At 41.2% G+C, this 23,966-nt stretch overlaps 1 protein-coding gene across 6 annotated transcripts in view; it reads left to right on the top strand.

Annotated features, from left to right (window-relative positions):
- NAIP (NLR family apoptosis inhibitory protein) overlaps window positions 1–22,235 on the top strand; it is a 35,031-nt gene extending 12,796 nt beyond the window's left edge. The window contains exons 9-16 of one of the 6 annotated variants that reach the window (XR_014787631.1): window positions 3,404–3,461; window positions 6,463–8,571; window positions 12,546–12,716; window positions 15,418–15,579; window positions 16,966–17,018; window positions 17,602–17,688; window positions 19,473–19,637; window positions 21,201–22,220. Coding sequence is in view for 4 of the 6 variants with exons in the window: in XM_084833521.1 (XP_084689647.1) it covers window positions 3,404–3,461; window positions 6,463–8,571; window positions 12,546–12,716; window positions 15,418–15,579; window positions 17,602–17,688; window positions 19,473–19,637; window positions 21,201–21,565 (3,117 nt within the window). In the remaining 2 variants the exon portion in view is untranslated. Of the gene's footprint in view, window positions 1–3,403; window positions 3,462–6,462; window positions 8,572–12,545; window positions 12,717–13,094; window positions 13,214–13,356; window positions 13,568–15,417; window positions 15,580–16,965; window positions 17,019–17,601; window positions 17,689–19,472; window positions 19,638–21,200 lie in introns of those variants that run through there. The other 5 variants (XR_014787632.1, XM_084833521.1, XM_084833522.1 and 2 more) reach the window with 5 other exon arrangements.
- Window positions 22,236–23,966: the final 1,731 nt, after the last annotated feature.

The raw sequence follows: 23,966 nt of genomic DNA, 5'->3' as shown, positions 1-23,966 counted from the left end.
ATACAGTGGAGGTGAGGAATAGATTTAAGGGATTAGACCTGAGACAGAGTGCCTGAGGAACTATGGACGGAGGTCCGTCACATTGTTCAGGAGGCAGCAACTCAATCCATCCCAAAGAAAAAGAAATGCAAGAAAACCAAGTGGCTGTCTGATGAGGCTTTACAAGTAGCTGAGGAAAGAAGGGAAGCGAAAAGCAAGGGAGAAAGGGGAAGATATATCCAACTGAATGCAAAGTTCCAGAGAATAGCAAGGAGAGACAAGAAGGTCTTCTTAAATGACCAATGCAAAGAAATCGAGGAAAACAATACAATGGGAAAGACTAGAGATCTCTTCAAGAAAATCGGAGATCTAAAGGGAACGTTTTGTGCAAAGACAGGCATGATAAAGGACAAAGAAGGCAGGGACCTAACAGAAACAGATGAGATTAAGAAGAGGTAGAAAGAATACACAGAAGAACTATACAGGAAAGATCTGAATGTCCCTGATAGCCATGATAGTGCAGTCACTGAACTTGAGCCAGACATGCTCGAGAGTGAAGTCAAGTGGGCCTTAGGAAGCATTACTAACAACAAAGCTGGTGGAGATGACAGTATTCCAGCTGAGCTATTTAAAATCCTAAAAGATGATGCTGTTAAAGTGCCGCACTCAGTATGCCAACACATTTGGAACACTCAACAGTGGCCACAAGACTGGAAAAGGTCAGTTTACATTCCAATTCCAAAGAAGGGCAACGCCAAAGAGTGTTCAAACTACCATTCAGTTGCGCTCATTTCACATGCCAGCAAGGTGATGCTCAAAATCCTAAAAGCTAGGCTTCAGCAGTATGCGAACCGAGAACTACTGGAAGTACAAGCTGGGTTTCGAAGAGGCAGAGGAACTAGAGATCAAATCGCCAACATTCGCTGCATCATGGAGAAAGCAAGAGAATTCCAGAAAAACGTCTATTTCTGCTTCATTGACTACGCTTGTGATTGTGTGGATCACAACAAACTGTGGCAAATTCTGAAAGAGATGGGGGTCCCAGACCACCTTACCTGTCTCCTGAGAAACCTGTACGAGGGTCAAGAAGCAACAGTAAGAACCAGACATGGAACAACCGAGTGGTTCAAAATTGGGAAAGGAGTACGACAAGGCTGCATATTGTCGCCCTGTTTATTTAACTTATATGCAGAGTACATCATGAGAAACGCCAGGTTGGATGAATCACAGGTCGGAATTAAGATTGCCGGGAGAATTATCAACAACCTCAGATACGCAGATGATACCACCCTAATGGCAGAAACTGAAAAGGATCTAAAGAGCCTCTTGTTGAGGGTAAAAAAGGAGAGTGCAAAAGCTGGTTTGAAACTCAACATTAAAAAAACTAAGATCATGGCATCTGGCCCCATCACTTCCTGGCATATGGAAGGGGAAGAAATGGAAGCAGTGACAGATTTTATTTTCTTGGGCTCCAAGATCACTGCAGACGGTGACTGTAGCCATGAAATTAAAAGGTGTTTGCTCCTTGGGAGGAAAGCTATGGCAAACCTAGACAGCATAGTAAGAAGGAGAGACATCACCTTGCTGACAAAGGTCCGTCTAATCAAAGCTATGGTTTTCCCAGTAGTAATGTATGGCTGTGAGAGCTGGACTATAAGGAAGGCTGAGCACCGAAGAATTGATGCTTTCGAATTGTGGTGCTGGAGAAGACTCTTACGAGTCCCTGGGACTGCAAGGAGGTCAAATCAGTCCATCCTAAAGGAAATCAAACCTGAGTGCTCTTTGGAAGGACAGATACTGAAGCTGAAGCTCAAATATTTTGGCCACCTAATGCGAAGAGAAAACTCTCTGGAAAAGACTCTGATGCTGGGAAAGACTGAAGGCAAAAGGAGAAGGGGACGGCAGAGGATGAGATGGCTAGATAGCATCACTGATGCAATGAATATTGAATATGGACTTGAGCACGCTCCGGGAGAGACCGCAGGACAGGAAGACCTGGCGTGCTATGGTCCACGGGGTCACGAAGAGTCGGACACGACTGAACGACTGAACAACAACAAATGATACTTTGCTTATAATGTAAAATAACCTCCATTGATGGGAGAGAGGACTACCTTGTATACTCCAGTGGACATCATTTTCCAAATTCTGCATCCTAGATCCTATGAAATAAGTGAACCAGATTCAGAGGCGAGTATCCTTTTGTGCCCATGCAGCTGTCAGGTGCGCCCTGGTGGCCTCTTTCAGTAGACTCCAATAGCCAACTCAAGACAGAGACGAAAGGATTCTTTTCAAGGCTTTAATCCTTTTACAACATAATGACTCTTTCAGATGCTAATCACCAGCGACTAAGCCAGGAACAGCAGAGTAGCCTATGCGCCGGGTAGGCAGTTGATCCCTGCTTGAAGGAGAGTCACTTGAAGACCCTGAACTTATGCGCTAGGGAGAGGTCCTCCCTCTTTCCCTTGGGTCCACAGGAGGCAGCCATTGGTTGCGCGCCAAACGGGCGCTACGCCTCCTTTCCGCACCCTCCATCACTCGTCGCTCTTTGCATCTGTGTTGAGCATCCAGCAAGACCCCCTCCCGCACTTGCTCACTGCCAGGGTCACTATCTATCTCAGGAGTACTGGCAGGAGGAATCTCTGCCAGCTGCTGTGCCTGTGAGGGATGAGCTGGCTCCTCTCCCACGGATTGCTGATCCTCCTCAGAATCAGAACTGCTCTGGGGGTTCTATCGGCTCAGTTTCTACCCTGACATCAGCAGTGGGACTGCTTGTGCAACAGGGATTTTGCAATTCTACAAGCAACAGAATGAGAGGAAATGCTCGTTTCTGGAACAGGATGTGCCAGCGGAACTCGCAGAAGGGAGCTCCACTGACCTGCTGTGTTTCAGCTCGTTTCTGGAGTTTTTAAGAGACGCAAAATCCCTGTTGCGCAAGTGGTCATTCCCACTGGCTCAAGAGAAACAGTAGAAACCTAGAAGAATTTTGATTGCTTGGGCTGAATCCAATGTCACCTGAACAGACTTGCACTTTGGCAATGGGACGTTCTCCCTTTCACTTCTAACCTATACCCACTCCATCCTGAATATCTGCTCCAGAGAGTCCCCCAACTTAATAGAGCAGATTTTAAGGGTGCATGGGAGGGACTGCTGGGGGAATCACCCCCCTTCTGGTTCCGCTGAAGGATATAGTTCTATCAGTGGAAAACCTTAATTGGATTTCACCCTTTAGAATCTAAAGTTTAGATTTTGGTGAGTAACTCAGCTTGCAACCTAAACAAAGGGAGTAAGCCCCCTGTGACACTGGATGACTTAGAAGTGACCATGAATAGGACTGTACTGTTAGAAACTTATATGGAATGAAATGAAAGATGCTGCATTTTCTGTTTAGCAATTCTAATTAACATACATATTGTTTTTCTAGCAAACAGATTGCAAACACTATTTGGGAGAAATAGAAGCTCTCAGTTCTACAATGACTAGTAAGTACTTTGCCATACATACCTGACTGGAAAAGATACATAAGCCCCTCTCAAATATACTTTTACAGCCAGTGCATGTAAACCCTAATAACTGTCAATATCCGCTGGATAATGGAGAAAGCCAGGGAGTTTCAGAAAAACATCTATTTCTGTTTTATTGACTATTCTAAAGCCTTTGACTGTGTGGATCATAACAAATTGTGGCAAGTTCTTGGTGGTATGGGGATACCAAGTCATCTTGTCTGTATAACGACCAAGGAGCAACGGTAAGGACAGACCATGGAACAACGGACTGGTTTAAGATTAGGAAAGGAGTACGGCAGGGTTGTATACTCTCACCCTACCTATTCAACCTGTACGCAGAACACATCATGCGACGTGCTGGGCTTGATGAAGCCAAGGCTGGAGTTAAAATCGCTGGAAGAAACATTAACAGTCTCAGATATGCAGATGATACCACTTTGATGGCTGAAAGCGAGGAGGAGCTGAGGAACCTCATGATGAAGGTGAAAGCAGAAAGTGCAAAAGCTGGGTTACAGTTAAACCTAAAAAAAACCAAGATTATGGCAACCAGCTTGATTGATAACTGGCAAATAGAGGGAGAAATCGTGGAGGCAGTGACAGACTTTGTCTTTCTAAGCACAAAGATTACTGCAGATGCTGACTGCAGCCAGGAAATCAGAAGACGTTTACTTCTTGGGAGGAGAGCAATGACAAATCTTGATAAAATAGTGAAGAGCAGAGACATCACACTGACAACAAAGGTCCACATAGTTCAAGCAATGGTCTTCCCCGTAGTAACCTATGGCTACGAGAACTGGACCATAAGGAAGGCTGAGCGAAGGAAGATAGATGCTTTTGAACTGTGGTGCTGGAGGAAAATTCTGAGAGTGCCTTGGACTGCAAGAAGATCAAACCAGTCCATACTCCAGGAAATAAAGCCAGACTGCTCACTTGAGGGAATGATATTAAAGGCAAAACTGAAGTACTTTGACCACATCATGAGAAGACAGGACACCCTGGAGAAGATGCTGATGCTCGGGAAAGTGGAAGGCAAAAGGAAGAGGGGCCGACCAAGGGCAAGATGGATGGATGATATTCTGGAGGTGACGGGCTCGACCTTGGGGGAGCTGGGGGTGGTGACGGCCGACAGGAAGCTCTGGCGTGGGCTGGTCCATGAAGTCACGAAGAGTCGGAAGCGACTGACCGAATAAACAACAACAACAATGTAAACCCTGAGTTTTAACCCACGGCTGAACCCAGTGTGTGAAATGTTTGCCACATGCAGAGTCTAATAATTTGCATGCTTCCACAAGCCCACCTAACAGTGCAATCCAATGCATGTTTACTTAATAGTAAGTTCCACTGACTTCAATGAGCAGCTGATGAAAAGGGCTTTAATTCGCGGAAGCTTATGCCATAATACATTTTGTTAGCCTTTAAGGTGTCACAAGATTCTTTCTTGTTTTTATTCTCAAGTAAATCTGCATTAAGTTTGCAGCCTAAATGTGGGTTCTGTAGAGGTATACAGATGTAAACTGAATCACAGAATTGGCTCACTAGAGAAAAGGCCACAAAGAGATCTATGTTATGTTTTATAGCATATATTAGGTCTAGAAAAATATATGGCTGAAGTCAATGGCCTGCAGCATCATAATAGTACATAATAAGCTGTAAGACCAAATTTACTGTGTTTTTTGTCAAAATAATAGAAATGTGGGTTGTTTGTTTTTGCATCTGACGAATGTCTTCACTCCATGGGCGAATACAGTAATAGCATATTACATACTGCACAGTACTAGTATACTGCATGTTACAGTCTAAATGATGTATTTTACCTGAGCCATCTGTGAATCACTGCACAGGTCATCATGGTCATTTCACATGTCTCAAGCCTGTCCCTTGCTTGTCCCCCATTGTTTTTTTCCAAAGTCCCTCTTGCTAAAGGGATATGCTTATCTAAGTGAGGTAATCTGAAATCTGATTAAAGGAATATGTGCATTTATTTTTATTGTTACTCATTCAGTCGTGAAAAATATGCACCAGAGATTTGTTGCAGGACTGTGCAATTTCACATGTATCTTTCTTTCGCTGCTTCACACGTTATATTTTTCCAACTCATCTAGTTGTTTGCTTTTTACATTGAATGTTCATGGACTGGAAAGCAGAATGATGCTTTCTGTGCATCCACAGTGAGAAAAGATACATTTCATCATTCAATTGTTTAAGAAAGATGTAGTCTCCGTAGCAGATGATGTGGGTGCAGTAGACAAGCAAACCCCACCTGTGCATGGCTTAACCTGAGGCATGTGGAGGTCCAGGAGGCAGAACAGACTACTAATGGAAATGTGCTGTTATAAATAACAGAATCACAAAAGAATTAAGTGAGGAAGCCTACAGTGCAAGCAAGTGCTAATAGTCTTGCTGCCCTAGAATGGATGTACTGACTTCTACATGAGTGGTTCTGTTCACAGGGAATAATAACCCAGGATTTGTAATTCCAGTTTAAGATCCTAGCTTGTAAAGGGCACAACAAGCTTGGTCTCTGGTTTAGACAACATACTCAACTAAGCAAACAATTTCTAGTTTGTTTAGATGCTTCTGTTAGTGGGAGGAGCCAAGCAGGAGCTGCATGCAGAATCCTGGCATACCATTCAGTGTGAATATGGCCAGTGTGTTACCACAAAACATGACACTATGGGTGCTATCCTGCAATTGCCCTGCCTCTTAAACATGGAATTTTACAGGGGATGGGGGCAAGAGGGGGCAGGTGGGTTCCAGACAGCATTGTCTTCAACTTGTCTTCGAACCCCTGGTTTCCCATGGATTCTTCTATCTTTTTCTAATCAGAAAAGAAATCCATTAAAAAGGGGAAGATGGAATAACTGCACAATGCCTCTTGACTGGTAACAGTAGGAGTCCCCAGTCTGGAAGGACCTTATGTCAACTGAGCAGTTGTTTGAAATAACTCTTTCCTTCTTTCTTCTTTGTCCTTTCACAGTTGTGGCCTTTGATGAACATGAATGGCTTCAGGAAAAGCTCGCAAGGGCATACAATGATATTACTTTCAGGAAAATATTTTCATTAGGAGACTCTACCCATTTTGCTATTGATTTGAAATTGCTCTTTGGGGACCTTGCCATTGTCTCCAAGAACATCAACAACCTGCCATTGCAGCTGCTCATGCTGCCTGAGGTCCTTGAAAGCCTTCATTCCATTACAGTTATAGAAGGGGAAGCAGGCTGCGGAAAGACTGCTTTGCTTCGGAAGATAGCCATTCTTTGGGCATCTGGATGCTGCCCTATAATCAGCAGATTCAAATTTGTTTTTTATCTGTCCTTGAATTCTAAAGAACGTGATCAGAGCCTGGCTGAACTTATTTGCAATCAGGTGGTGGGGTTGAAAGGGTCATTAACAGAAGATTCCCTGAAGAACATTTGCCAACATTTAACAAATGAGGTCTTGTTCCTCTTGGATGATTATGCTGAAATGAATGCAGTCCCCCATGTCATCGAAGACCTGATTCAAAAGAACTACTTGAACAAACACTGTTTGGTTATTGCAGTTCGTACTAATAGAGTTGGAGGAATCCGCCAGTATGCAAACTCGATTCTCAGTATCACAGAATTTCCACTGACTAGCACCCTCTATCTGTTAAGGAAGCTATTTTCACACAACATTGCCCTTTTAGAAAGCTTTTACATTGAGTTGGCTTCAGAGGAAACAATGCATTCCATGTTAAAGACTCCCCTATTTGCTGTGGCTCTGGGTGCATATTGGGCTCAATATCCTAATGGCAATATTTTTGCAGGTACAGTCATTTTAAAAGCCTATGTGCTGTACAGTTCATTGAAATATCCACAGGAGAGTGATCGTCTCAAAGCTACAATGTCCGCTTGTGGTGAACTAGCCTTACGAGGTCTCTTCAAATCCTGCTTTGAATTTAGCGAGGAAGACCTGTCTGAAGTCAGGGTTAATGGAGATGATGCTCTCTGGTTTGGTCTTCTGAGCAAGTTTACTGCCCAAAGGCTTCGGCCGCTCTACAAATTCTTCCACCTTTCGTTCCAAGAATTTCTTGCAGGTCTAAGAATGAGTGAGCTCCTGGGTTCGGATGTGCAGGAGGATGTGGTGAAAGGGCTGCAGTATTTGCAGCAGATCAACACATTTGTGAAAATCAGCGGCCGCTACCAGTGTATTTTGAGATATGCCTGTAGTGATCCTTTCAAAGCAGTGCCCAAAATAATTTCCCACTTACTCAATTTACTCAATTGCAAGAAGTCATTTGAAAGCCAGTCAGAAAATGATGCTTATCTACAACAAACTCCAAAACTTCAGCTAATGCAACAGCAGCTTTCAATTATTTCCTTTAGTTTGGACCCGAAGCTGTATCATACAAAATTCACTGAAATTGTGCTGAAACTTGCAACTGAGCTGGCCTATCAAAGTAATATGGTTCCTGCATGTGCTCCTATGCTTTTACAGTTCCTCAGTGGAAAAGAACTTTCTTTACATCTGTTTGCTTCAGAAAGTGGTTTCATAAAGCGCTTCTTTCTGGATTATCCAGAGAGTTGGTACTTACCAAGCAGATTTGAGAAATCTGTTACTGGAAAAGAGGAATATACTGATATGTCTCTATTTGAACGTTGTTTTTCCAAACTGGGGGTTCCAGTTGTTGACCAAGAATATGCTCCTGGTTTTCAGCCCCTCAGTGACTTTAGGCAGCAGCTAAATGAAAATGTACATTTGAAAAATAGCATTAGGCCACTTTTCCCCAGACATCTTCCAGACTCCCTAATAGCATCATTTGTCCATAGAAAAGGCCATGAGAAGATCCCACATTTGAAATTTGCAGTAAGCTATGTGAATTCTTTCCAGTCTCAGGACCTTCAGAATTTAGTGGCGCTCTTCTCTGTTTTTGATCATATTGAACTCAGCCTGTATCATTGCAACAGTCTGATTGAAAGTATCAAACCAGCTATTGAACAGAACTTGAACTCTTTTAGAATCTGCAGTATACATGACACTGACTTACGCATAGTAGAAGAAAACCTGCTTCTTTCGATGTCTTCACTTGAGTCGCTTGAAATTAAGGGGAAGATGTCGATACCAGGTACAGTACAACGGCCTTGAGTGGAATTGACTTCTCTCAGTATTGTCTTTAGCATCGGAAGGGTGGCTCTTTATAAATAAATTAATTATTTATGCATTGCTTTCACTGTAAAATACAGTAGCTTCCTTCTGTTTTGCCTTTAGTACAATATACAAAATAAATGAATTATTTAAGGGTCTGTCACTTGAAGGATAAAAATATCGTAGCAATCCCATGATTTAGATATAAAACATAGCCATTCGTTTTAAACTTTGGCTCTAGAAATACTTCTTGTTTTTTTTTTTAGTTGAGCAAATGTGTCTGTTTCAATTTGTATACATGCAGCCCAATCCTATGCATGTTAACTCAGAAGTCAGTCCCATTTGAATCAATGGGATTTACTCCTGAGTAGGTGTGCATGGGATCAGTGTCTTAAATATAAGACAAAGTTATGTTTGAGGTTTTGAAGTCTAGACTTACGAATATACTTTTGCTCAAAACGTATATTGGTTTTATAACATTTTAATTCTCAACAAGTGCTTCCTCATGAAGCTTTTATTGTGCCACCACCCTACCTCATTTACAGAATTTCATGGGAGTTTCAAGTCCATGAAATTCATGGGCTGTAGACATCGTCTTCATCCATTTAATCAGTCTGTATTTGCTTAAAACCAATGGTCATTACAAAAGAGGAGAGAAGGGGGGGGGGAAACCCCAAACAAATCCACAATAAAGGATGAGATAAGATAATCTCCCCCTAACAAATATGATTGTGCTGTATAAACAGTATTGCTTATACATGTGACCTAATGTTCTTGGCAATCTGTTGCTGTGCCTGACTGGATTGATGTACCTGTTATCTGTTGCTTGGGTCTGGAGAAGCGCTACATTGGAGGAGAGGCCTCTGGCTACCTTTAAATTCAGTTGTGAATGGTGCTTTGCTGCTTTGTGGGTCTCTATTACTCTCCTGTAGTCTTACGCCACCTTTCCTTTTTTTACCTCATCAGTTTGAATGCCATAATAGTTTAAATTATTTACAAGCATTCTTTAAAAGTGAAGATTTACTAAAAAAAATTATATGTAAATATACAATATAGCAATATGTAATATAATCAATATACACACTAAATTACTATCAATCTACCACATCAAATTATCTAAGAAATATTAGCTGGCAGGATTTACTGTATTCTACAGAATAAAGTTTTTTTCAAAGGTTATAACACAAAGCCTATCTAAGGAATTTCAACCGACAGCATCTAACTGTATAGCCCCTCTGTAACCTGGGTTGAGGACAGAATAATTTTTATATATAATTCCATCTAATTTTAAAAGCAGCCATTGCAAATAATGAAACTTAGTATGTAACATTTGTTCTAATCAGTTGAAAGCATACAATTTTTCTCAAAATCTGACATCTCAGGATAAGAAAGAAAATAGGATAAATATCTATTTCTAGGTGCCCTATACAATGGGCATTAGAGCAATAATGACAAGATATCTTCCACTTCCCCCTTCTCACAGAGACTTTAATAATGACAAGATATCTTCCCTACAAACAAGCAGCAGGCGTAGTTTGAAAGTGCAGCTTGCTAAAAAGCCTTTCTTGAAGGAAATCTAAGTTCCTGTAAATACTGCTGCAGTATGTGATTTACTTTTATATGTCTATAACACAGAGAAAACCTGGTATTTTCTAGTTTTTCCATATCCCAGTTGCAATCTTTGATGAACACTTTATCCTTAATCAGTTTTTTTTATATCTCCAAAGTCAGTTGTCCCTAATGTCTCAAATATGAGGTCATAATCCTCGGACAGTGCTTCACATCTCTCTTGCCAGCTTTTTGGGCCTTGTTCCTGAAAGCATAGTTTGGGTAGACTATAATAAGGCATTTACTTCACCTTTAGATTATACATGACAGCGTCTTGTGTATTCTAGCCTTAATAGAAGGCATGCAAACTTCAGCTCGGAGCATTACAGCTGGAGTACCCGGAACAACCCCCCCAAACTTTCCAGAAATGTGTTCTATATCACTTCCAAAGAACTTAAATCACCCCATACCTATAATTCTGAACCATACAAAATCTGGGCAATAATTTTTCCTATGAAGATTTTAATTGATGGCACTACCAATTGACCCCTTTTACTGTGAGAAAAATGATTATTTACCTGATGTCGCTGAGTTGCTTTTAGTCTAAATGCAGCGTTATGCTGATTCCATATCATATACTCATGCAGCAAGTCTCCCAAGTATTTAAGGGTGCAATCCTATTGAAACTGCCCCTGATACTCATAAGCCTCTGAACTTGTAGGCTTATAAAGATGTCTAGATGTTTTCACCCATTCGCTTGTCTAGATGTTTTCACCCATCTAGCTGAGGCATCAGGGAGGGGAAGGGGAAGGAAGCTGGGGAGGCCTGGGCATATGGCCTAAGCCATCCCCTCCCCTCTCTGCCCCTAGCACGCACCCTTTCCCTTCCCTCTGAGGTCACTTTTACTCCTTTGGAGAGGCAACTGGCATGGTTCTCTCCGTGCTGACTGCAAGCGGGTGGGGGAGGGGAGCTTGGACTCCTGGGTCCGAAGTTGGAACGCAGTCTCCAGTATCAGATCTAGGAATCTGAACTATCCTATGGCCCTCCAGATGGTCTAGGGGCCATAGGATTGCTTTCTAAAGGCCTTAAATTGTTCAGTGTTATGGCCATTCACCGTCCATTTATGTTTACTTGGCCTCTTGCCAAAAAAACATTAGCTTTACTATATTGACTGTAAGGTATTCTGTCTGGCAGAAAGTTCCACATTCTTTCAACAAACGTCTCAATCCAATCTGAGTTACAGATAAAAAGGACCATGTCATCTTCATATAATAATACAGGAACCACAAACTGTTGTATAGCTGGAGGAAAAAACACATAATATATATGTTTTAAAACTTAATGACAAACGAGAAGTTTTTTGGCTATATGAGTCTGTAATAATTTAAGCCAGAGCCAGTCTCTATCTACTAAATCAAAAGCTGAAGTTAAATCTACAAAAGCTGCATACACATGATGCTTTGACCCTGCTCTGTATTTTGTAACCAGACAGTATTATTTAAAATACTGTTCAATAGTGCTTCTCTCTTGAAAACCTGCCTGCTTTTCAGCAATGACCTGGTAACCAACTGCCCATTCTTCCAATTTGTTTAATAAAAATCTCGTATAAATTTTAGAACTTACGCCTAATAATCAGTCTATAATAATCAGTTTTATTTCCTTTTTAATATATGGGAACGACTATACTAGAGCCCCACCCTTTGGGAAACATACCTATTTTATTTATATGAGTAAGTAATCTTGCAAGGATAGGGGCCCACCAAGATGGAGCTAGCTTGATTAGTTCTAGGGGTTTTCACTTTCACTTGTAACCCTTCATGTGTTTCCCCACCATTTCTTCCATTTTTTTTCTTGCCACGGAAAATCTGTTACAGAGTAAAAGATAGAAAAGCTACACATTGCCTTTCAATGGGTAGCACTACGAGCCCTCTGTCTGGAAGCACCCATGCTTTTAACTGAAGAATCCAGGGAATAGTCGTTTGGCAATAGGCAGGGAATTCTGATAGGGATCCCATTCCACTCAGTTTCCCTGGGAAGAAGAATGACTGTTTAGGCTAAAATCTTAAGCATATTTTCTAGGGCATATAAACTGCATTGCACACAGTGGGTCTTTGTTTGCACTAAGCATGCATAAGTTTGCGTTAGAAATCTGATTAATTTAAGTCTGCTGTGTGGATATGTTCCTCTCTGTTCCAAGCATGTTCTAGGTAATTCTGTAGCACTTTAGGGATTAAACACTTTTTTTTTTTTTTTTTTTTACATGTAAGGGGTTTAAAAAGTCCCCAACAACTTAATATAGAAATATGAGCAATTTAAAATGTAAAGTCACTAGCTGGAAAAGATAAGGAAACTTTAGATGGTAGAGACCAATGCTGACTAATTAACTGTTTACCTTGTGTTTTTCAGAAGCTCTCTTTGTAAATTTGGACAAGTATTCATTCCTGAAGGAATTGACAGTGGATCTACCCAACAGTCAAAATGTATTTGACATAATTCCAGAAGGCTTCAAAAATCTTCATAACCTGGCGAAGTTGCTAATCTACAATGTTCAGTTTAAAAGCAGTTCTCCCAGACTAGGTAAAATATAGGAGATAATTCTGATAAGTGTAAGTGCTTAATGGCACTATGTATGTCTACTCAGAAGTAAGGCCCATTGAATTCAATAAACTTATTCCCAAGCGGGTGTGCATTGTGCAGGATTGCAGCCAGTGTGTGTAAGGCTGAAGTCCTATGCCTTCTTTCCTGCAAGTCCAGGAATGCAATGGACTTTACTTCTGAGTAAACATATATAGGATTCCACTGCCCATCCAAGTCCAACTGGTTTCAGTGGGATTTAAGCATGCTTAAATTATATCACACACTGTGAACATGCAAGCCAGCTAAAGTTAGCCATGACTAAGTCCCATTTAAAGCAATAGAACTTAAATTAAGACTAATTTGTTCCATTTGTTTCAGATTACACAGTAAATCACAATTCAGTTTAGCTGGATCAAAGCACTTCTTTTCCATTTGAAATCCGACACAGACTTTTATTCAGAGACCATCACTTTTTGTGATCCTAGAGGCAGCATGCTTTTATTACAGGAGATGGTGACTTCTGAATCTTTCCTTGGTATATCTCTGTTGTTCAATACAATTTTCTTGATTGAGGTTTCATTCACTAAAAAGATTTGCTGAAACCTTTCATGTAACATATTTCATGTGTCATCCTTTGCAGTAAATTTGCACCTTCAGGATCAAATAGCAGTCAAAGAAGCAACTTTCAGCAGAGACCCAGTGTGGGTCCCCGATCTGGAGTGGGAGCACCAGATCCATGGTTGTTTTCCTTCAAAATAGAAGAGGCCAGTTTAAGCACACTTTTTAAAGGTGTGTTTATTTTAATGTGCAGTTTGACCCAAGTGAAAGCAGACATGTATTCCATTTAGTTTTAGTTTATACATTTCCCAGTTTACTCTTGCACATTTATGCACAATATGAGAGAAAAAGACATGGATAGGGGCAACTCTAGGATAATTAATTTGGGGAAGCAAACATAGAATCATAGAATAGTAGGGTTGGAAGGGGCCTACAAGGCCATCGAGACCAACCCCCTGCTCAATGCAGGAATCCAAGCCAGAGCATCCCTGACAGATGGCTGTCCAGCCTCGTCTTGAACGCCTCCAGTGTGGGAGAGCCCACCACCTCCCTAGGTAATTGGTGCCATTGTCGCATTGCTCTAACAGTCAGGAAGTTTTTCCTGATGTTCAGCCGGAATCTGGATTCCTATAACTTGAGCCCATTATTCCGTGTCCTGCACCCTGGGATGATCAAGAAGAGATCCTGGCCTTCCTCTCTGTGACAACCTTTGAAGTACTGGAAGGGCGCTGTCATATCTCCCCTCAGTCTTCCCTTCTCAAGGCTACACATGCCCAGTTCTTTCAGTCTCTCTTCATAGGGCTTTGTTTTCAGTCCCCTGATAATCTTTGTTGCCCTCCTCTGAACCCTCTCCAGCTTGTCTGCATCCTTCTTAAAGTGTTGTGCCCAGAACTGGACACAATACTCCAGATGAGGCCTAACCAGTGCTGAGTAGAGGGGAACTAGTACTTCCCAGGATTTGGAAGCTATGTTTCTATTAATGCAGCCCAAAATAGCATTTGACCTTTTTGCAGCCACATCACATTGTTGGCTCATATTCAGCTTGTGATCGACAGCAATTTCAAGATCCTTCTCACTTGTAGTGTTGTTGAGCCACGTATCCTCCATCTTGTAACTGTGCATTTGGTTTTTTTTTCCTAGGTGCAGAACTTGGCATTTATCCCTGTTAAATGTCATTCTGTTGTTTTCTGCCCAGCACTCCAGTCTATCCAGATCACTTTGAATGTTGTTTCTGTCTTCCAAAGTATTAGCTATCCCGCCCAATTTTGTGTCATCTACAAATATGATCAGCATTCCCTGCACCTCCTCCTCCAAGTCATTAATAAAAATGTTGAAGAGGTTGCAAAAACCGTTATTCAGGGAGCAAGGAATTATTTTTTCTACTTTGCCTGGCAAGGCAGTTATCAGTCTGCCTTGCCAGGCAAAGTTGGGCCTCAGCCATGCTGAATGGAGAGTTACATTCCTTAAGCCAGTGAGCTTCACTGGCTTCAGATTGCTGGTTTGGACATTGGGGGAAAGAGGGAGGGAGGATTAAAAAAAATATTTTAAAGCCACCTGCAGGCTTAACGTGTTTTTAAAATTTAAACTTGGACATTAATCTACTGTGACTGACAATTAGTTTGCTGTGATTTATAAAGCTCAGCTACATATCTGGTTAAATGAGTGGGGTATCAAAACGGGTAGTGGGAAGTATTTTTGGAGAGGTGGCCATCACCCCTTGCTGTTCCCTGCACACAGACCTATCTCTGTGGAGGATTGCTTTCATTTGTTCAAGGTGAATCTCTGCAGAAGAATTCTATTGAGAGCCTAGTCTCTCTTATCACATTTCATGCCTTGAACTCACTGTACCTTCATTACACATAATGTTCCTTCTTGTCACTGTCCTGCTGACTGGCAAATATACACATAATCTCCAAATTCTAATATCAGGTTCAGAACAGAATCTGCAAACTCTTCAAAATACAAATTTTTCCAAATGTGATTGATTGACACAATTTGTTCAGAGTGCAAAGTCAGGGGTGTAGAACATTGCTTACATAAAATAGATTATTCATGTTCTTTGAAGTAAATCTATACATGGTATCAGTAAAGTCCTATGTAGTTGTAAATTACTTCACATTGTAAAATATTTTTCCTTTTGCAGTTGAATTTATACGGAACTTTCAAAACCTCTCAGTTTTTCATCTGAAACATTCAGACTTTTCTGATTTGGGGGTTCTCTTCGCTGCAATGTCTTCTTGCAAGATGCTAACAGAACTACAGCTCACTGGATTGCCTTTAGGGGATGAAGACCTGTTTTCCTTTGGTAAGAAGCATTTAATGAGCAACTTTTAAAACACTAATAATAGATTATATTTTTATTCAGTAAAAAGGTAATACTTTATTATTTGTGGAATCAACATTTTAAAATATACTAGAGCAATAAGAAGTTTCTTTCTTGAGTTTGTTCTTCCTCTCTGCTTACGGCACATTGTACTCCAGATGCAAACCAATGTTGGATGTCAGCAAAGCTTGACATGCAGAGTCCTTATCTTGCTGCAACATCTTAGATCTGATGATTTCTAGGCACATTTGTGTTCTACAAGTGCCTGATAATCATTGAAAGGGAAAACCCACACATACACTCAGGCTTGACACTTTTGATGGTCTTTATCACAATGAAGACTATGTCAGATTGATTAAAGGTCATGTTAACACTGACCATTCATACAGATCTTGCAAGATCTGTAGTCATAATTTAGAAACTTAAAACTAATGCCCTTAAATAGGTGGCTGAAGGGGTTTACTGGTACAGAGGAGTCAAACTGGTAGGATGGCATTTCTGCCTCAGAGATCCCCATTACACCTGTGGAAAGATCTGCGGGTGTAGGAATATTGCAGCAGTGATTCCATTGGTGGTAGGGGCCTACACGTGGCATAAGGTGGGCTGGGGTGGCTTTGGATCTGCTAGATCCAAAGTCTCCTCACACTCCTGACATGGCCTGGGATTAGGCCCTAACTACACTGGCCTGGGATCAGGCCCTAACTACACCAGCGTGAGCCAGCATAGTAATTTCCCCTTCCCAATGGGAGGGAAATTTTAAAAATAAGGGAATAAGATATAACAGAAAATAAAAAAGCTGCTCCCACCTCCTGCCCTGGCCGAAGCAATCCAGTCGGGCTTTGGAAGAGGCCGATAGTCCACCAGGTCCCTCCCAGCCCATAGGATTGCTCTGTAAGTAAGCAATCTGTTATTTAGAAGATGTGGAACTACAACTATGCGTGCTTCCAGAGGAGACTTTTATCCTGCCGTTTCCTTTGCTCATTCACAGAATTTTACTGGGGGTCCAGACAATATTGCTGCAACTTGTAACCCTACCATGTTTTCCCACTGCTTCTTCTGTATATTTTCTTTACACATAAAATCCATTAATGAAGAAAAGATGGAATAGCTGCACAAATAGCTTTCGATTGGTAGTGCTAGGAGCCCTCCATCTGGGTGCACCCTAAAATTAAGGGATTTTTCCAGAGTTTACATTTCTGATATTATACCTCATGATATGAACCCCTTTGTATGACTTTGTAGCTCAAATAAGGACGTTTATTTGGAGACAACACTACTAAGAGACTACAGATGCTTCCAGGCAGAGGGCTGCTAGCTCTAGCAATCGGAGAACATTGTGCAGCTGATTCTGTCTTTTTCTCCTAACAGATTTTCAAGAAGGTCTTCAGCAGGTGTTGCCCTCATAAACTTCCATGAATGAGGTAGGGGATAGTGCCATAAAAGCCCTGGCTAGAAGCACCCCGAAGTGGACTCCCTTACCCTGACACAGGACAGAATCTTTTTTAATCTGAGAGATTAAGCTTGCTTTAGGCATGTCTGGGTTTAGAGGACTTTCAAGAACACAAATAAAAGAAATTAATGACTTTCCATAGAAATCTAATACCAGTATAGAGGCTGGCTGGGGTAAGGCTGCCATGTACAGATGAGATGATGAAGTCATTAGCTGGATTCTCTGACGGTATTTAAACAATTACCTGGTCTTTTTATTGTATTGTATTGTATTTTAATTTAATATTTTATTTTAATTTATTTTAATTTAAACTATTTGTGTACTACTTGATACCCTAGAATCTCTAAGTGGTTTACATAATAAAATAAAATAAAAAACCTAACGAATAACAGTATAAAATAATAAATACATTAAAAACCTTACACGAACAGTAAAACTGAGCAGTGTGATTACAAGTCAGGAAATGCTTGCATAAATAGTGATCAGAAGCATTCAGCATTGTAAAAAGTGATATGTCTCTCATATAATGTTGTTTATATTTTTCTCTGTTGCAGCTGCTGCTTTGCCAAATTTTACTGGGCTAAAAGTACTGGATATCTCAAGACTAAATTTCATTAACAAGGAAGCCTGTACAGCGTTGGGTATGGTTTACCTTGTCACTCTTTATAAACAGCTTCTGAAGTTTGATATGAGCTGTCTTGGGATGGGGCATTTGTGACATTTTAATGGGGTTTTAAGGATATCTTAGGGTGCAATCCTATGGGATGCACCCTCAGAAGTTATGAGTATCCAGTGGAGAGCAGTTGGTACATTGCACCTCCTGCTCTGCATTTAAACTAGACCTGTGTTTTTCCCTGTCTAGTAGAGGCTTCAGGGTGGGCGAGGGAAGGAGGCTGGGGTGACCATAGGTTATGTAGTATGGCTCCCTCCCCACCCATGGGAACACCTCCTATTCGTTTTCATTTTCCAAGCACGGAGAGATAGCTGGCATGGTACTGTACTAGCTATGAGGGGGAGGAGGCAGGGAGTGCAGTTTCCTGGCTCTGAGCCCTGTCTCTGAGGTTGGAGCCAGGAAAACGAACAACCCTTCGTCCTCTAGATGCTGTCTAGGGGACATAGGATTCCTCCCTCCATTGGTATCGCTTTGGAGCTTTCAGATGAGTGTTGGCATAAGTAACTGCCATTACTTAAAACTCACTGTATGGAGGGGGAAATAACTGGTTGAAAAGCCACTAAGGGTGCAATCCTATGTATGTTTAGACAGAAAAAAGTCCTACCACTCCCAGCATTCCCCAGCTAGCATGGCTGGCTAGGGAATGCTGGGAGTGGTAGGACTTTTTTCTGCCTAGGGGAGCAATCCTATGGCCGCTAGACAGCAGCTAGATGGCCATAGGATATTGTGTTTTCTGGGAACCAACCCCAGAGCCCGTGCTCCGAGGTCGGTTCCTGAAGAACTGACCTACCCCCACTTCTGTGCTGCCTCTGAGGCAGCACGGAACAGCCCCATCCTCTATGCTTGCAATAGGAGCACGGAGCAGCTGGAAAGGGGCATGGCTGAGGTGGGGAGAGCGTAGCTGCGTGTACGACAAATCCAATATGTTGTACAGCAGCCTCCTTCCCCGCTCCATGCTCCCATGGCTAGACAGCCGCAATCGGCTGTCTAGCCAATGATCCCCTCTGTGCTTCTCCTGCCCTGCTTTGGATAGGCGGTCACCTCCGAGTTTGGAGGCAGCTGCCTCTCTGGTTAGGATTGCACCCTAAATATACATAGGATTGCATCCTAAATGGTTAATACATGTAGGCAGTTGGGATGCCGTTTTTGCTTTCACTTTTGCCTAGTTATGTTGGGCATGTTTACACAATTAATTTACCCACAGGGGCTGTCATATCGTGCCAGGCGCCTGTGGGTACCATTTTTGCATGGCTTGCTGTGGGTTGTCACGTTGTGCGAACCGGGGTGGCAAGGGTTGTTTGAGGCTTGGACAACCTTAAAATAATCCTGAAACAAGCCATGGGTTATTTGAGGGTTGTCTAAGCCTCAAACAGCTGCCTCCTGAGTTTGCACAACATGACAACCCACAGCAAGCTGGGCCTGACACGACAGCCCTCTGCAGGTAAATGAACCCATGGTAGGCTGTTGTGTTGTGTGTTCCAGGTCACTGTCTGTTTTAGTTGTAACAAAAAGATGCCTGCCAATATTAAATAAAGGTCTTGTTTAAAGCTTGCAGTTGTGTTCTGTCTCAAGTGTGGTCAGACAAAACTTACACTACCACACTAAGATAGATCAGGCATATACACTGAAGTAACTTGGGATTCTTCAGTCCTGGACCCAGTTTCCTTGAGTAAGCCATATTGAACTCAGTAGACATATATAGGGTTGTGCTGTAAATAGTTGTTTCCAAATCCTTCTACTTCTACTTTGCAGCAGAAACTTTGAGTTCTCTTGTGAATTTGGAGGAACTTTTTCTACCTATTGGAGAAGGAATAAGTCACACAGCTAAACTGATTGTTCAGCAATGTTCCCATTTTCCAAATTTCCGAAGGCTGAAGTTTAATGAGTGTTTAAGTGATGAAGGCCTATTGGAAATAGGTGAGTCTTTAAAAAAAGAAATAAACCCTGAGATAATCTTGCCTCAGCCCATTGGCACTAGTCACTGCTGTCCCAGGTGTATGAGAGAGCTATCCATAGTTCAGCAACTATCCATAATTCAGTATTTTACACACACCATGACTGATCACACATGGTGGGTTGTCATACCATGCAAGCCAGGCCATCACATCCAATGCCACAATGTCTAGCCAACACAAGATTCTCTGAGCCATTTGGTGGCAAATGGATGCAGCTACTGCTTTATGAAAGTAGGACTGCATATTAGGACATGAGCAGGTATAGACAATTACTTTTGAGTCTTAAAATAAAAATACATCATGTTCATTGAGAGACTATTGCTTCAAAATGTCAGATATCCATCCTTTATATTCACTATAGGGTACTTTCACATGAACCCAAACAAACATTATCTGATACCTTTTGTTAAGAGGAGGAAGTTCCTACCTTTCACGCTAATTATGTACAGAGGTATAATGTTCTTAAAAGAAATTATGTTCCATCAAGCAGGTCATGTGAACATCCCAGTAGGGAGGGACAGAGGAGTTAGGGGTTGCATTCAGTCCCACTCATTCCCAAAGAGGTGCTAGGTGCTGACAATGCTTTCTGTTTGGTACAGTGTGTTTACAATTCAGCACAGAGAATTACAGGTTCAGAGCAATAGACACATAGATTCAGTGCTAGAAACCACATTTCCAATACTCTTTTGTGTGTACAGTTCCAGCTGCAACAGTGGATGCATGTGCAAAGTCCACCTGCACACATCCATGTCACCTTTGCTGAATCAGGGTGATAGTGGTCAGAAAGCACGGTGTGAGTCCTATTCTAGTAAGGTTGACGAGAACAAAATAGGGGTATATATTCCTCTTTAAAGTGGAGTCTACACTCCTGTTTGAGCCTTACTTTAACTCCTGTCAGGGTCAGTCCAGATAAAACAGAGGGACATGATGACTGACAGCAACTCCAAGCTGTCAGTCATCATCAAACTTGGATTCCTGCATTGTGCAGGGGGTTGGACTCATGGCCTTGTGGGCCCCTTCCAACCCTACTATTCTATGATTCTAAGCTCTACATGAACTGTTAATATGCAGTGGGAGTCATGCAAAGAATCTGTTTATATGCCACTGCAAACTCAGCCTAATCCCCTGCACACCAACGGCTCACTGCAAGCTGAGTGTCACTATGCTAGTCAGTTTAAAGCAGGTGCCTTGTGCTCCCACTTCAAATGCATCAGACCTCAGTAAGATCAGAGCAGGAGTTAGTGTTATGCTTGTTAAACTAAAGTGACTGGGCTTGTGAATATTCTTTTAGCGCCGTTAAGAAAAATTTAAAGTAGCATAACACTTGACTGTCCGTGTTTGTGAAATACATTGATACTTGAAGAAACGTAGGAATACCTATTTTTAAAAATCACAGCAGCTCATGGTACTTTTACAAATTGGCTAAATCCCTTAGAATATATTTGTTGCTAATGTTGGTAATGGTAATCTAAAATAATTTTCTTTAACTATTCACCTATATCTATATTGTATTTTGTTTATATAGCAAAAGTAGCAGTTGATGGAGGTTTCCAAAAGCTTGAATTCCTGTGCCTCAGTGCAAACCACAACATTACAGAAGAAGCTTGGAGAAACTTCTTCAAAACGTTGTCCAATATGCCAAAGTTATACATGGTGGATTTCAGTCGCATTTTCACACACAAAATCAAATGCCAGGCAGCAACTGTTAAGTCTTTTGTCCAGTGTGTCTCCAGACTGCCCAGCCTCAAGACAATTAGCATGATAGGTTGGTTGTTTGATGAGGAGGACCTCAAAATGTTTGATGTCATGAAAGAACAGCATCCCCAGTCAAATGAGTTACGTTTGACTTGGAAATGGATATTGCCAGTTTCACCAATTATAAATGAATAGAGAAAAAATGGGTTGAACTGTGTAAACACTGGTTAATACATTTGGTAACAACAACTAAGGGTGCTACCACACTAGATATTTAGTGTGGAATTGTCAGTTTATTGACTCACTTTTTATAGAGCATCTATACATCATCACGGAATCATTGTCCTCCTGTGCTGCCCTCTGCATCTTCCATCTTTTCTCAGATCTCAGAAAACGTGACTTTTTGAGGAAGAACAGAACAGTACACGATCACCACAGGTGTGAATACTTTTTACTGCTACACTTCCATCTTTTCAAGAGGTGTGGTTTCCACATGTGCAGAGATGTATTGGGCAGGTGAGCCTATCACTGCTCAGCACCCCTCACTATACCCTTCTGATGTGTGCCATTTGATTACCAGGTTTAGATGTTTTAAGTATTTTAATTAGCATTAGAATGATTTTCTGGCCATATGTTCAAAATTAAAATATTTGCATGCTTAAATGAATTATAGCACTAATCACACAATTTATTTTTAAAAAAGGATCTGGCTGCTTTTCCACTTCACTGCCATTTTAGAAATATTTTCCATCCACCCTCAAATGAAGCGCTTTGATCCAAAACAAACTTTGGTTTTTTATATTTCATGGACAGTAATCAAGTAATGACACTAAATAAAGAAGTGCAAATTAAATAATATCTTTTTAAAGATTGTGATTTTTTTTTTAATGGTCGCTTGGGTCAATTGGACTTTCCCCAGGTTTGTCACACACACTGGTCTTGATAGAACACAGCAGGATGGATATACTGAACAAGTTCAATACCCTCAATAGTGTGGAAAGTTAATTGCAATTATTGTTGCAGCTTCAAGCAAAAAAAGTTAGGAGCTGCCCATCTGGAAGTAACCTCAATGCTTGATAGATTTGTAATGGATGAATTTTACAATAGTACTGAAAAATGAAAGTAAGGAAAATTGGCAGTTAATCAAAATGCTGAGTATATATTTGGGCAATTAATTTTCTTTGAATCTCAGCTGTCCATCTATAATACTTAAATAATTTAGTGGCAGCAGGGAAACTGTTAGGATAAGATGTTGTTAGATGAGTAAAGCAAGGAAATGTCACCTGACTTACATAAGCAACACAAAGAGTGCATGTATGCTGTTTGATGAGGATTTTCCAGCATTCTGGCTTATTTAGGGAGCCCCCACAGATACAGGAGGCTCCCTGCTTCAGACAGTCATCCCCCACTTGTACAGAGCAACAAATGCAGCAAAGGAGAGGGCTGGGGCCTTCCTCTCACATGTTTCTATTAACCCTTTTTTGAAAGCCTGAACAGGGCTACTGAAACATGAAAATGGCAGACATAACAATTTGGGCAATTCATTCTGGTGGCAATCCTATACTTGAGTTCTTCCAACTGCAGACTTAGGAATGTGGCAGAAGCTCTGCTATCTTGCTGGAATTTGAGATATGCTGCCATAATGGCAAGATATGCCAGCAGAACTCCCCTGGTATACCAGTGAAATATTACACCAGTAGAACAGCCAAAATGAGGCAGAGTCATGGGCAACATAGGTGAGGAGCACAAGATATATATGCATGCTGTGATCGTTACAAATAAATCTTTATTGTTTTGAAAGCTCTCACATCTTGCCTTCATAGCGAGTACATAAACATCACAGACAGTATTCTGAGCTCGCTCAAAAAACCATGGCCCAGAGCTTCAGGTGTCAGGAAGAGTGTGTTTCTCCATTATACCCAACCAGCCTGTATAAGCTATGCTTCCAGTGCAAGCCAGCTCATATGCTAAATCTATAGTTGCCTCCTCTTGTTTGATTTCCTGCATGGCATATCTGTGATCCACGGCAGAATTTAGGATACAATTTCATATAAGCATTGAAAACTTGCTCTACTATTAGTTTCATTTTAAGGGGGTAAAAAACTGCAATTTTTAGCTGTCTTATTTCTTGCAGGCAAAACACTCAGGAACAGGAGTAATTTCTAAACTCTTATAATCTTGATGACTGAGGATCAAAAAACCTAGAGCTGATCTACTAAGAAGCATTTTTGTCTAGGAGTAGAGTGCATATGCTTGCTATAAAATATGCATCTTTGTGCTTGTTATAACATGCAGTATGTGAACACCTGACCTTATTTAAATGAGTCTGAAAGCCCGAGAATCCAGAAACTAAGTACATTTTTCAGGTTTGATAGTGGTCTTCTCTCTGTGCCCGCCCCACTGTAGGATGTAGTTCCCCTCTTAAAAAAAAAAAAGATTTCTCAGCTACCAAAATTTTAGTCAATCGTTTATACATTTAAAAGGTAATGTACATCCTGTCACACTGAAGTATTACAAATCCTTTACAGAATATTTAATCTCACTGTGAACTAACTATACTACAACTTTTAGATGAATGTGCCAAACAGAAAAACTT

This window comes from Heloderma suspectum, chromosome 2 (genome assembly GCF_057233095.1).
Source record: "Heloderma suspectum isolate Gila_16-S chromosome 2, 16-S_ref, whole genome shotgun sequence".
Lineage (NCBI taxonomy): Eukaryota > Metazoa > Chordata > Lepidosauria > Squamata > Helodermatidae > Heloderma > Heloderma suspectum.
Note: the sequence above shows the minus strand (reverse complement) of the source record. Positions and strands in the feature narration are given on the sequence as shown.